This window comes from Chelonoidis abingdonii, chromosome 16, assembly GCF_003597395.2.
Source record: "Chelonoidis abingdonii isolate Lonesome George chromosome 16, CheloAbing_2.0, whole genome shotgun sequence".
Classification (NCBI taxonomy): Eukaryota; Metazoa; Chordata; order Testudines; family Testudinidae; genus Chelonoidis; species Chelonoidis abingdonii.
The window spans coordinates 5,389,376-5,402,670 of NC_133784.1; the positions used below are offsets into that span (position 1 = coordinate 5,389,376).

The window sequence follows — 13,295 nt, forward strand, 5'->3', positions numbered from 1 at the left end:
CGTAACTCATGCCCCAATTACATCAGTGTTTTTTTCAGATTCTAGTGGAGACGAGTTGTTACTCAGTTGCAAATATCCGCAAAATCTAGATCTTCTAGTCATTTGCTATCTACCAATACTAGATCAGTGTTTGTATTGCCAATACACTTCTGCATTATCCATTCTATGGCAATAATGAACAGCAGGTCTGCATTTTATCTGTTTCACATCACTGTCCACTGTGAACCACTCATCTGGATGTTCACCGTTAAAGAACACTTCACATCTCTATACATGGCCTTAATGATGTTGACAATTAAGGGTGGGATTCCATAGGCAACGTATGACTGACTTTCAAAAGGCATTTGGCAGCCTGCACAATGAAATTGATGATGAGAGCATGCCATTCTATACATTCTTCTACAATGGTCCATAGTGTGACTATCAGATCTACACAGGATCCCTTGGGCCTGAATCCAGATTGTTGTTCTCTAAGCTTGCATCCACTGCCTCTTTTGTCCTGAGTAGTATCGCACTGCTGAAGATTTACACTATCCTGTGGTGTTCTCCAGTTGTTACTGTCAGTGAGATCACTCTTCTTGGGTGTTCTGACAAAGATTCCATGTTCTCACTGGCCAGAAGGGGGTCTCTTTTTTCAGACTTTATTAACCAGTTCTGGAAGTTTTGTTAGGGTGGTGGTATCAAGTGCTTTTAGCATTGCTGCTGCAATCTGATCATCTCCCACTACTTTGCTATTTTTCTAGTTTCCTGACTGCAGCCTGTACTTCTAGTTGGACTGTCATTTCATTGGATTGATGTTAAGAGCAAGCTGATCCAATTCACACATTTCATATATCTGGTGCGGAGGTAGGGCTGCATCTGCTGAAGCCTTCTTTGAAATGCTCCAGCCCTCTATTTTTCTGCTCTGCCTCAGTTGTAAACATTTTTCCACTGTTGCTTTTTATTGATACATTTTCTCTTTTGAGTTTTCCACACACAATTTTAGACATTTGGTAAACAGCTGTATGGTTTCCTACAAGGTCTTCAGCATAACACAAGGAAAGATAAACGGCGATGCTTTTCACTTCCTTGTACTCCTTTCAATGCTCCTCTTTCCTCAGTGAGACTCTTGGCTTACGCAAGTCTTGTTCTGTCTATGCCGAAAGACAACAGTCTGCTGCAGCTTGACTCTCACGGTCTGAGCACTGCCCACTTTTCTGTAAGTTCAATCTGTGTCCTACCTTCCTCTGCTTTGGCAGCACCTCAAACCTGTTCCATAGTTCAAGATGGAATTTCTCACAGTCCTCTTGTTTTCAGTGTTAAAGTTGAATGTTCTCAGTTTTCATTTCAGTTTAGCAATGCAAAGACTGTGGTCTTTGCTGACATCTGCTGCTCAATATGCCCTTGGACAGAAGGCCTGAATCCTGAGCTGATGTAGAAGTGGTAGATCTGGGTTTTTGTTTTTTTTGTTTTGTCAACATGGAATTCGCCAGATTCTTTTTGGGTATTTTTGTGATGAAAGTATTGTGATAATTTGGCCTACCAATTTATCCTAACGGTGAGCTTAGCTGTAAGGAGTGCGTGAACGTTTATAAAAGCTTACAATAACCTGCAACAACAAATGCCAATGGGAAAGAGGTATGAAACGGTGACACAAAGACTGAATTAGTCCACACAAAGCAACCTACTGATTTAACTCAAGACTGTGTTAAGATCATGCTTCGTAAACAAGAAAAGCATGGAACCAGAAATCAGTGAACCAAAATTGGTGTGTCGGAAACTAGGCCTAATTGGTGGAAAAAATAATGAGAGGACCGGCTATTCCACCCATCACTCCCTTTAGGGGTCCTTAGACTTGGGGGGGAGGGGAGAGGGGTATTGACTTCTAAAGTGAGCTTCATCATCATGGATTTCACCCCCACCATCTCCTTTCTAATCCTGAGAGGGCCAGAGACCCAGATAACACTCCCACCTCCACCAGATCCAGCTAAATCCCAAATAGTAAATGGGATGTAAAAAACTTTCCTAACCCCTTCCTTTTTCCATCTATTTAAGGAGAGTCTGGCTAAGCCAGCCAAAATTGTATATTCTGCAACACTGCCATAAATCTGTGACCAGAAAGAGGCAACTAAAAGCAATGTACCAGCATCAGGCTGTTTAGGTCAAGTTTGTCAGGTCTCAGAGCAGCTGATAAGACCATGTGGTGTGCCTGTGTTTATTAAGCAGTGATGTTACAAATGAAAGTCAACACCAGAAACAGAAGCTGCATTTTGTCTTTGCTCCTCTTTTCCCTTTTGCGTGTGTTTGTCTTGTTTTGTCTTCTACAAAATGGGACTGGATTTTAAGTGCAGCAACTACAGCTCCTGCCCATCTTAACTAACTGTTCTTTTCACCAAAAAGGCCAGTTATTACCAACTGAGCTGTAAGAGTTAACATTAATCTCTGCCAAAATTAAAGCCTCATGTTTCAAGGCTCCAGCCAATCTCTAACTACCAGGAATTAGGTGGTTTCTTCCACCTTTTCCTCAAACACCTGGTGCTGGCCACAGTCAGACACAATACCAGACTAAGGGTCTGATCCAGTCTTGCAATTCCTACATAAATAAGGGAATCCGAGTTCAGAGTTGGTATATCAGGAGACAGGCTACAGGAAGTTTTAGCAGAAGAAATTGCCAGGCTCATCATGTGCTTAGAATCCACAATGCATGCTTTACTTGGATGTGTTACAATCTTTAACTGAAAACTGTGGCTGCAGCTAGGCCGAAGATCCTAATTTGACCGTTCTCTGGAAGCATGAGGCAGATTACAGGTACAATCACCATAACTGAAAATGTAGATTGCATTCCCTAAAACTAACACCAGACAGTAACATGTCAATGAAGGAGTGGTCTCCAACATTTACATGAGAAACAAAACTCAGAATGCAAGTACCATTGTACGCGCAAACGACAGCAGTGATTATGCAACTGAGCCAAAGCAGTAATTTACAGCCCAATATGAAAAATACCATTGCTAACAATGTCAAGTCAAATGCTGATGCAAGATACAAAAACAGCTACAGATGAGAAGTTTGGTAAAGTCCCATTCATCCTATACCTTGACCATGCTGTGGAGAGTTCAAAAACATGATTTGGATTCCTTCATACAAGTCAAAACTAGAAAAAGTTTGTTGTGTCTCATTCCTAGTTGAAGCTTCTTGAATCTTGCAACATAATTTTTCCGACTACTTCATGTTTACACTCTTTCAAATAGACTATATGCTCCTTAGTCATCATGTGCCCCAAGCCACACACATTTCGTTTCTTTACTCTTTCCTGTCAGTTCTTCCCAATTGCCCCAAGATGTTTAGTCACTGCTTTAGGGAAAGTCTTCATTGACTTGAGTGCAGTAAAATAGAAGGCTCATTAATTTCAAAGCTATCACAAAGTAAAATTAGCCCTAATGTTTTACCTGTAGGACAGAATAGGAATGTGTCTGGTTCTCCTAAATACTGATAAATTTCATTAGTAATGGAGACCTGGGCATGAGCAAAGGAGCTAAACACTTCTTTGTCTGCTGCACACATGTTGTGATCAATATCATCAAACAGCAGTGCAAAGGATCTGCAGCCAAACTGGGAAACCTAGAGCAGAAGGGGGAAAAAATGAAGCGAAAAATGTTTAGAAAATTAACAAAAAACAAACAGTAAAAAGTTCTAAAAACTAACTTGCCTTTAACAGGATCGGCCAACATTCCTCCCTCACCCCAAAAAAAGCCCAAAAAATGGTAAGTATGTGTGAATTTCTGTTTGAGGAATCACTGTTTTTCAGTTTGTAATTTGAAATTTGAAATCTAAAAACACACTTGGGAATTTCAAGTGTATGTCAACATTTAAACCAAATCCACAGTATCCTGCAGAAAGTGCATAGTGTCATAAGATGAGTGATGAATGCTGGAGTGCTTCCATTACCACAGTGTGCCTTGCACATTCAAAACTCTTTCCAGTAAAGGAAGGACTAGAGGAATGGGGGATGGAATGAAGAGGCACGCCTTGGTAGTTATCTCCAATTAATGCATGACTCTGACCCACCATTACGTTTTTCTCAAGGATACCACTGGAGACTGCCAGTCTGTTCCAATTTCCCAATCCAAGGCTAATCTCATAGGAGAAGCGGACAACTAGGAAAGACCAAATTCAGCAACAGCCCTCGGGTGAAGTGAAGTGGAGCAGAACATCACAGGAACTTAGAAGGTATTTGCACATGTTAGGTCTTCCCCTATTGTAATTTTTCTTGGAGGGAGGAATACCATCCTTCCCTTTGGATATGAGTCTTAGTTTGAGGTTTTTAAAATGATTTTAGGACCAAAATTCCCAACAACAGTTAGTAAGAATTGCTATTTCTGATTAGACCACTGCCAGCATCCTGCCTCTAAGGAAGTTTCCATAGTGCACTGGCCAACTGTACAAAATCTAACATGGGTGAAAAAGTTCTCCCTGACCCTTGCAGTAGTTTCAATCCCAAAGCCTGACTGTTCATTTTATGAGAACTCTGACTATTATTAGACATAGTATTATACAGACATTGGCACTTATGTTCAATACTTAGAAGCAAAATTGGTCAAAAAATGTCACTAAGTGAACAGCAGACACATGAGTTACTGAGTTATTTTGGAAATTCCAAACATTCTTAAATCACATGGGCTGAGAGTTTCAACAAGACCTACCTGGTCCAGCTTGCGTTTCAATGTGGACACTTCTTTTGGATTTGAGAAAGTGATATCAAGTCCAGGCGAGATGGCATAGATGAATTCTATTTCATATTCTTGGGCAGCCGAGATTAGGGTCATGAGTTGCTCTAAGAGTTAAATCCAAGTATTTCAGAAGGGTTCATCAATAAGAAAGCTAAGATACCTCCTCATAAATATTAAGAAATACAGTATAAAAAGCAAATTACTCCATTGCTAGAAGCCAAGAAAGGATTTTCAGGTAGCTTTAACAAATTATTTTGAATGTTCTAAGATTACTGATGCAGCAGCAAGCACTAAACTGTATTGCAAATTGTGTAGAGGAACAATGTTAAAGGGATAGTAACAAATACTTGTCTTGTAGTTTAAGCTTTATTTCACATTTACCACTATTTTTAGAAACCTTTTAAAAGAATGACAATATGCCAGTTTGATCTTCTTGTAGTGTGGCAAACATGAGTGCATTTCACCTGTTTATATGGAATCAAACCTAAAAGCTCTGAAACTGTTACTCATTTCCATATGGGTCAAAAATATTAAAGTGATTCAACATAGTAATCAATTTTGGCAAACAGGATTTGTTCATTTGAACTCTTTGTTTGATGCTTTCAACTGCAATATTTGCATACTGCTGAGGTACAGGATGCATCAATAGTGGCTTTTTGAAACCTCGAGTAGAAATTATCCTTAAAAAAAAAATTCATTCTCCAATCTGAGAGAAACAGAAGTAAAACAAATATAATTTTTTTGGAACCTCTAATAACCTAAGATGCTATTGGTAACAGATAAGAAAATTTGTTTTATAAATATAATTGTAATCTGCCAACATCTTTTTAACTTTATTCCTAAAACCATTCAAACCAGCCCCTACAAGATTTAATTCTGATGTGCTTATCATCTCTCTCCTTCACCCAAGAAAGAGACTCCTACAAATGCCCTGTTAGCCAACAAGCCTCTGTGCTCTGCCAGAGTAGCTCTTTTCCACTGGTGACAAAAGCACCTTAAAACTCAGTAAGGGCCATCTCCTCTCCTCAATGAAGTCAGCAGAAAGACTCCTAGGTGCAGGACCTAACACTGTACAATTTTACTTATTTTCAGATTTCTAGGGCTGGCAACACTGAGGCACTACTAGACAAGAACACTGTAGTTATGCTAGCTAGGTGTCCTCTGCTGCTGGGAAATCAGGGAAGAGAAAGAAGAGTAACCACTTCTTGTGAAAGCCACGAGCTGCTAAATAAATCCCAAATGTCAAACTTCTGGTTTTTACCTTAAAGTTCTGATTAAGCCAGAAGTTGAAGCTGCAATCATGACTCCCCTCACTAGTGTGTGCGCACTTGATCAACCAGAGACATCAGCAAGCTGATCTACTCATTCCATTTTAAAAAGGAAATATTTCTCCCTTTCTTACAATAAGGTCGATATGACCAATACGGATAAGGAAAAAATTCAAAATGAACCCCTCTCACTGCCAGAAGAGGGAAAGTTGAAGGAGTGTAAATCCCACAATAAAACTAAAGCTAGTCTTAAAAAAGGGAGTTTGAGAGGTGAAATGCAAAGCTAAAATTAAAGAGAAGGAAAACCCAAACTTATGCTGCAAACCTCTATTAAGTAAGGTTGCAAGGGGCATTCAGTATAGAAACCTTGACCTAATGCTTTTCTGCATTGCCATTCACCTTTAAAAGTGGATACAATGATTAAACACCCAAGCACATGTACCAGTGACTGTGATTAATTCAGCAACTACTTGTAGAAAATATAGAGGGGAATAAAGGCAGTTACCAGCTTCCTCCACAGAGTACATTTCTCGCCAGAACATCCTGTGCTTGTAGTCATCTTTTGGAGCATACAAGTAGGTATTCAGTCCCCATTTCTGAAGCCTATAACGAGGGGGAAAGCCTCCATTAGTATTCTACAGGTACAAACAAGCTGCATTTTATAGGATCTCATTCTCAAATTTATCCATTTGTCTTTGAGAACATTCACCACTATACTATTAATTCAAAATGGTATTGCAAAAGTTTGAGAGAGACTATACAAATCCAGAACAGCCTGAGCAAGATTAGAAGGGAAATATAACCAGCTAGAGTACAGATAATACGTAAAATGCTGCCCTAAGTCAGGCCTGAGTATCCTTAATAGTCTACTAAATGGAAGATGATAGTTTTACTGTTTGGAGCACATTGTATATCAAGGGGAAATGTTACTTGCCTTCTAAAAAGTTCCTTCCTCTGCTCCATAACCCATGGTCTTCCATAAAACCCTGTGGGAAACAAGATTAAAATTATCCAGTTATACATTGGACTGTATCTGTTTCACGAAACAAAGATTACACTATAACCCACTTTTCTCCTCCTCCTCCTCCTCCTCCTCCTCCAAGATGTTTCTGTTACATTCAGTTTAAAAACCTTCTAGCAATCGGGGGGAGAGGGGCGGAATCAAAATTGCATAAAAACGTAACATACTAAAAAATCCTAAGGGAAATGTAGTACACTAAAAAGATCTGTATTTTCAATTTAATTACACCCCACATAATTTATGATCCATGCTGATAATTTTAGTCACTGAAGCAATTAATTTCCAGAATCCAAGCAGAAGTCCTCAGCAGATGCCCTTCACGAATCAGGTCAGCACTACTACACAAGTAGCCTGAACAGTAATCACCCGCTTATGCTATCATTCTAGAAGTCTGATGAGCAGTTTTAACTTTATTTTCAGAACCGTTCAATATTCCACTATTAATTACCAGTGTAAGAGTGTTTCTTGATACAGACAGGTTACATTACCTAAATCTACACGTATGATGATCAAATATACAGGAGATGGGGTTTGAGCAAATTGAGGACCAGATTCAAATGGATACATGAGATTTGTTCCCTTTTTATTTTAAGAGGCTCTTGAGAGTGCCAGCATTAACTTAGGAAATGCTGGCATCTTATTACACTGTGCCCAAGGATATAAAGTTTCAGCTGGTGAAAAATGGAGAGGCACCTAAACAGAATATTTCCATGAAAATCCAGAAGTTTGATCTGCCTCAGACTTCAAATCTAATAAGTTCCTCCCAATCTACCCTCTATGAATGACACTTCATCAAAAGCAATGATCTCGACTAGCCTACCATTATTCAAGCAATTTCATTTAGTATTATGTGCCAACAGATCCACACCTTCAATCACAAGTGGACACTCTTCATATTAGAAAGTCTCAGTTTGGCAGTCTGAGGGAGAGACCCAAGACTAAAAGAGTGAAATGTAGTAAGCTTTTGTTTTCATCCAGCATAACTGCTCTGCCTGATGAATGATGCAACAGGCAGGGCAAAGCAAAAGCATGTACAAGCCCTTACATCATTAGCCTGAAGTTAAACAGTCCTATTTCCAGACCTGATCACCCATTATCATTATTTTTGCACTTTCATTTTAAATAGAAAGACTAGACAGGCTTTGTTCATTAGACTAATGTTTGACTTTTTAAAACAAGGTACAATTTGAAAGTGTCCTATGTTAAAAAATTGACTCCAATTACCTATTAAAAGTGAACCCTGTGATTAAGTTTGAGGAGCTCTAAACAAGCTCAACTTTTAAAGGTTATTCTTAACAGAGTGATTTTTAGTTACTTAGTGCCACAAAGTGGTGAAGTTAGGTACTACTGCTCCCAGTTGGTTGAAATTGTGAAGTGACAAATGGAGGACAGAGAAACAGCAGAGCAAAGAAAGAGTGGTGGTGTGCACAGAACAAACAAGGTAACAGACAAATTCTTCTCATTTACACAATGTAATAGAGTTGCATTGTCACTGGCAGGTGAATTTGGTCCTAAATTAGGAAAACAGACCTATCTAATCACAAAGGGACCTAATGAATGTGGTGCCTAGTCAATACTTGGCACTTCTATGTATGTAGAGCATTCTGAACATCGGAACACAATTTGAAAACTAATAGCGTAGTAACCTGAAGTGAAATCCAGATGCCAACTTAAAAAAAAAAAGGCAGTGAAAGATAATGGGTAGCGTTAAAGTATAAACAATGATGGGTACATTTAGATTAATATATTTTAATTTAATTTAAAGTGCTAGTAGTGTAATAAGATATTTTAACCTGATAGCATCCCTTTACATCAAAGTACTAAGACATGTCAGCTGGGGACAATGTTAACATTCTTCTGTCTGAGCTAAGATCTCAGTCCGTTTTCCCCATATCTCTTTGTGGGTGCCCAGCAGTGAGATTAAACATAGGCAGAACAGAGTTTTAATTCCCATCCTCACACACATACCCTCATTCCTTGTCACTAAGGGTCTTAATCTGGTTTCAGAGTAGCAGCCATGTCAGTCTGTATCCGCAAAAGAACAGGAGTACTTGTTGCACCTTAGAAATTAACACATTTATTTGAGCATAAGCTTTTGTGGGCTACAGCCCACTTCATCGGATGCATGCAGTGGAAAATACAGTAGGAAGATATACACACACATTATGAAATAATGGGTGTTACCATACACACTAACGAGAGTGATCAGTTAAGGCGAGCTATTACCACCAGGAAAGGAAAACTTTGTAGTGATAATCAAAACGGTCCATTTGCAGCAGTTGACAAGAAGGTGTAAGGAAACGGGAGTGGGGGGGAGGAGGAATAAACATGGGGAAATAGTTTCACTTTGTGTAATGACCCATCCACTCCCAGTCTTTATTCAAGCCTAACTTTATGGTGTACATTTTGCAAATTAATTCCAATTCACCAGTCTCTCGGAGTCTGTTTTTGACTTTTAGGTCTGTAATCGAGTGACCAGGGAGACTGAACTGTTCTCTGACTGGTTTTTGAATGTTATAATTCTTGACATCTGATTTGCGTCCATTTATTCTTCTACGTAGAGACTGTCCCGTTTGGCTAATGTACATGGCAGAGGGACATTGCTGGCACATGATGGCATATATCACATTGGTAGATGTGCAGGTGAACGAGCCCCTGATAGCGTGGCTGATGTGATTAGGTCCTATGATGGTGTCCCCTGAATAGATATGTGGACAGAGTTGGCAATGGGCTTTGCTGCAAGGATAGGTTCCAGGGTTACTGTTTTTGTTGTGTGGCCTGTGTTTGCTGGTGAGTATTTGCTTCAGGTTGGAGGGCTGTCTGTAAGCAAGGACCGGCCTGTCTCCCAAGATCTGTGAGAGTGATGGATCGTCATTCAGGATAGGATGCAGATCCTTGATGATGCGCTGGAGAGGTTTTAGTTGGGGGCTGAAGGTGATGGTTAGTGGAGTTCTGTTACTTTCTTTGCTGGGTCTGTCCTGTAGTAGGTGACTTCTGGGTACTCTTCTGGCTCGGTCAATCTGTTTCTTCACTTTAGCAGATGGGTACTGTAGTTGTAAGAACGCTTGATAGAGATCTTGTAGGTGTTTGTCTCTGTCAGAGGGGTTGGAGCAAATAGGATTGTATCGCAGAGCTTGGCTGTAGACAATGGATCGTGTGGTGTGGTCTGGATGAAAGCTGGAGGCATGTAGGTAAGTACAGCGGTCAGTACGTTTCCGGTATAGGGTGGTATTTATGTGACCATTGCTTATTAGCACTGTAGTGTCCAGGAAGTGGATCTCTTGTGTGGACTGGTCCAGGCCTGGTTCCTCACACAGTCTTGTCAACTACTGCAAATGGACCAATTTGATTACCACTACAAGGTTTCTCTCTCTCCTGGTAGCAATAGCTCACCTTAACTGATCGCTCTCATTAGAGTGCGTATGGTAACACCCATTGTTTCAGTGTGTGTGGGCATTAGAATGCGTATGGTAACACCCATTGTTTCACTGTGTGTGTGTGTTTTCCTACTGTATTTTCCACTGCTTGCATCCGATGAAGTGGGCTATAGCCCACAAAAGCTTATGCTCAAATAAATGTACTAGTCTCTAAGGTGCCACAAGTACTCCTGTTCTTTTTAATCTGGTTGCTGCATTTGACCATCTCGGAAAAGTTGAAACCCTGACAATTCTTCTTGTTGCAATGTGTCCACTTCAGGCCTTTCCTCCCCATCTACAGCAAAAGCTTTTGTCCAGGCCCTCGGTAACTAAGCTACAAATTTCTTCATCTCTGGCCTTGACCAATGCCATCGTGGCCCACTTTGGCACTGCAACAACAGTTCCTCACTCATTGTTTTGATCATGTTACATCCTCCTCTGCAACCTTCACCATATCTATCTCTCTGATACGTTACTCAGACCCTGATTCCCACAGATTTCCTATACTTAGACTGAAAGCTCTTGAGAGCAGAGATCTTTTTGCTACATGTCTGAACAGTACCTAGCAGAGGGGTCCCCGCCATGGTGCCCGCCAGGGCATCTAAGTGTACCCATGTACTGGCCGGCAGATGAGCATCCGTCAAAATGCTGCCGAAATTCGACAACGCCGCCTCTGGATGACGCTGCTTGCTGCCTACAAACAATGTCATCCAGAGGCGTCACCGCTGAAATTTTGATGGATGCTCGTCTGCTGCCACAGTCCTCCGTGGCTCATCGTCTGGTGCATGCCAGATGAAAGGTTGGGGACCACCGACCTAGCACAATGAGGCTGAGACCTAGATTCTAGTTGGTACCACTATATAAACAAGTAAAATGGTCTTATGGGAAGATGAACAGAGAGAGAGACTGGAAAATGGGTAATTTGATAGAAAGCCTTTCACCTCTAGGTCTCGGATTCAAACCGAATCAGTCAGAAGCGATCAGAAGCTTATTACCATCTGAGAGCTATTTGGTATCTTATGTAAAACATACTCATCTTAGTACAGGAAGTAATACAAAAGGCCTTCACTGCTGCTATCTGTGCTTATCAGTTCCCTAGCTTCAATTTCCAGTGCTATCAATCTGGTACTTTTCACTACAATGTAAAAATCTACTTCAGTAATGAACATGTTTGGGTAGACCTGAATATCCCCAGGCTAATAAGTGTCCAAAAGCCCGACAGATATTAGCAATGACAATACCACCAAACAATACATTTTTTAAAAGTGATAAAAAAAATCTATAGAATTAGAAAACATCCAGAAAAGAGCAAAAATAAAAATGATGAGGGGTATGGAACAGCTGCCATATGAGGAGAAATTATTAACACTTCCAAGTTGAAAAGTCCCAAAGAGAGACTAAGGGGAGATATGCAGATCTATAAAATCATAACTCATGTAGAGAAAGTAAATAAGGAAGTGTTATTTACGCCTTCTCATAACACAAGAGCTAGGGGCCACTAAATAGGCAGCAGGTTTTAAAACAAAAGGAAGTGTTTTTTCACACAACGCACAGTCAACCTGTGGAACTCCTTGCCAGAGGATGTTGAAGGTCAAGACTATAACAAGGTTCAAAAAAGAACTAGATAAATTCATGGAGGATAGGTCCATTAATGGCTATTAGCCATGATGGACAGGGATGGTGTCCCTAGCCTCTGTTTGCCAGAAGCTGGGAATGGGCGACAGGGAGTGGGTCACTTGATGATTCCTTGTTCTGTTCACTCCCTCTGGGGCACCTGGCACTGGCCACTGTCGGAAGATGGGCTAGATGGACCTTTGGTCTGACCGAGTCTGGCCATCCTTATGTTATGTTAATATTTACTGCAGCCAAAGGGTGTTTTCCTTTTAGATATGAACAAAAGCAATGTAAATGCTGACTCTGATAAACAACCCATTTCACTCCCCACTGCATCTGCTCTAATCATTATGTTGTCCAACTGAAAAAGTTCTCTACAAATCTAAAACTTACCAGTCTAGTTATAATAATTCAAATAATTCCAAAACAACAATTATGTCCAGAATAAACTTTATCTTTCCAAATTACAAGCATCCACCTGAACCAATGTCAAAAAGGCCTCAATTTTTCAACAACTAATGAAAAGTAAGGAAGCCTACTTTATTTAACAGCTTTCACCATAATAAAATTTGTGCAAGATCTCAGTGCAACAAATATGCCGAGAGAAAAGTAGATTACTCCATAATGCAATTTAAATGACAAGTGACAGCACAACAGAGTACTAATGTGAGACCAGATGCCCATGGAATCACCTATTTCTTACACAGGAGAAGTCTGAACTTCTAACATGCAGGCACGGAGCATGGCTCGGATTTCTGTATTGCAGACGGCCCTGTAGGCTGGGTCTCCACCCCTGCATATAGGAGCTAGCCAGGAATGCTAGACTACGCCTGCACTACAAGCCCATTGATCTACCAAGCCTAAAGAGCAGCTTGTGGGATGGGGCCAGCTGCGCCCCCCCAGGTACCCCGAGGTGGGGAGAATCTGCACCATGGGGCTGGATATGCCCCCTCCCTCCCCAGATACCCCAGGGTGGGGAGAATCTGCATCATGAGGCTAGATATGCTCCCCCCGAAGCACCCCAAGGTGGGGAGAATCTGCACCGTGGGGCCGGATGTGGCCCCCCCCTGAGGTACCCCAGGGTGGGGAGAATCTGCAGCGTGGGGCCGGATGTGCACCCCCCCCCCAGGTACCCCGGGGTGGGGAGAATCTGCAGCATGGGGCCGGATGTGCCCCCCCCAGGGTGGGGAGAATCTGCAGCGTGGGGCCGGATGTGCCCCCCCGGGGTGGGGAGAATCTGCAGCATGGGGCCGGATGTGCCCCCCCC

The 13,295-nt window shown here is 41.2% G+C and overlaps 1 protein-coding gene across 1 annotated transcript in view; it reads right to left on the reverse strand.

Moving 5' to 3' along the window:
* The window catches only part of OGA (O-GlcNAcase), a 53,423-nt gene that overhangs the window by 36,799 nt on the left and 3,329 nt on the right, over positions 1-13,295 (reverse strand). Inside the window, exons 2-5 of the mRNA XM_032795704.2 lie at positions 6,912-6,963; positions 6,483-6,580; positions 4,683-4,813; positions 3,429-3,600 (exon numbers count right to left, since the gene is read on the reverse strand). Coding sequence (XP_032651595.1) covers positions 3,429-3,600; positions 4,683-4,813; positions 6,483-6,580; positions 6,912-6,940 — 430 coding nt within the window. The 5' untranslated portion in view covers positions 6,941-6,963. The remainder of the gene's footprint in view (positions 1-3,428; positions 3,601-4,682; positions 4,814-6,482; positions 6,581-6,911; positions 6,964-13,295) is intronic.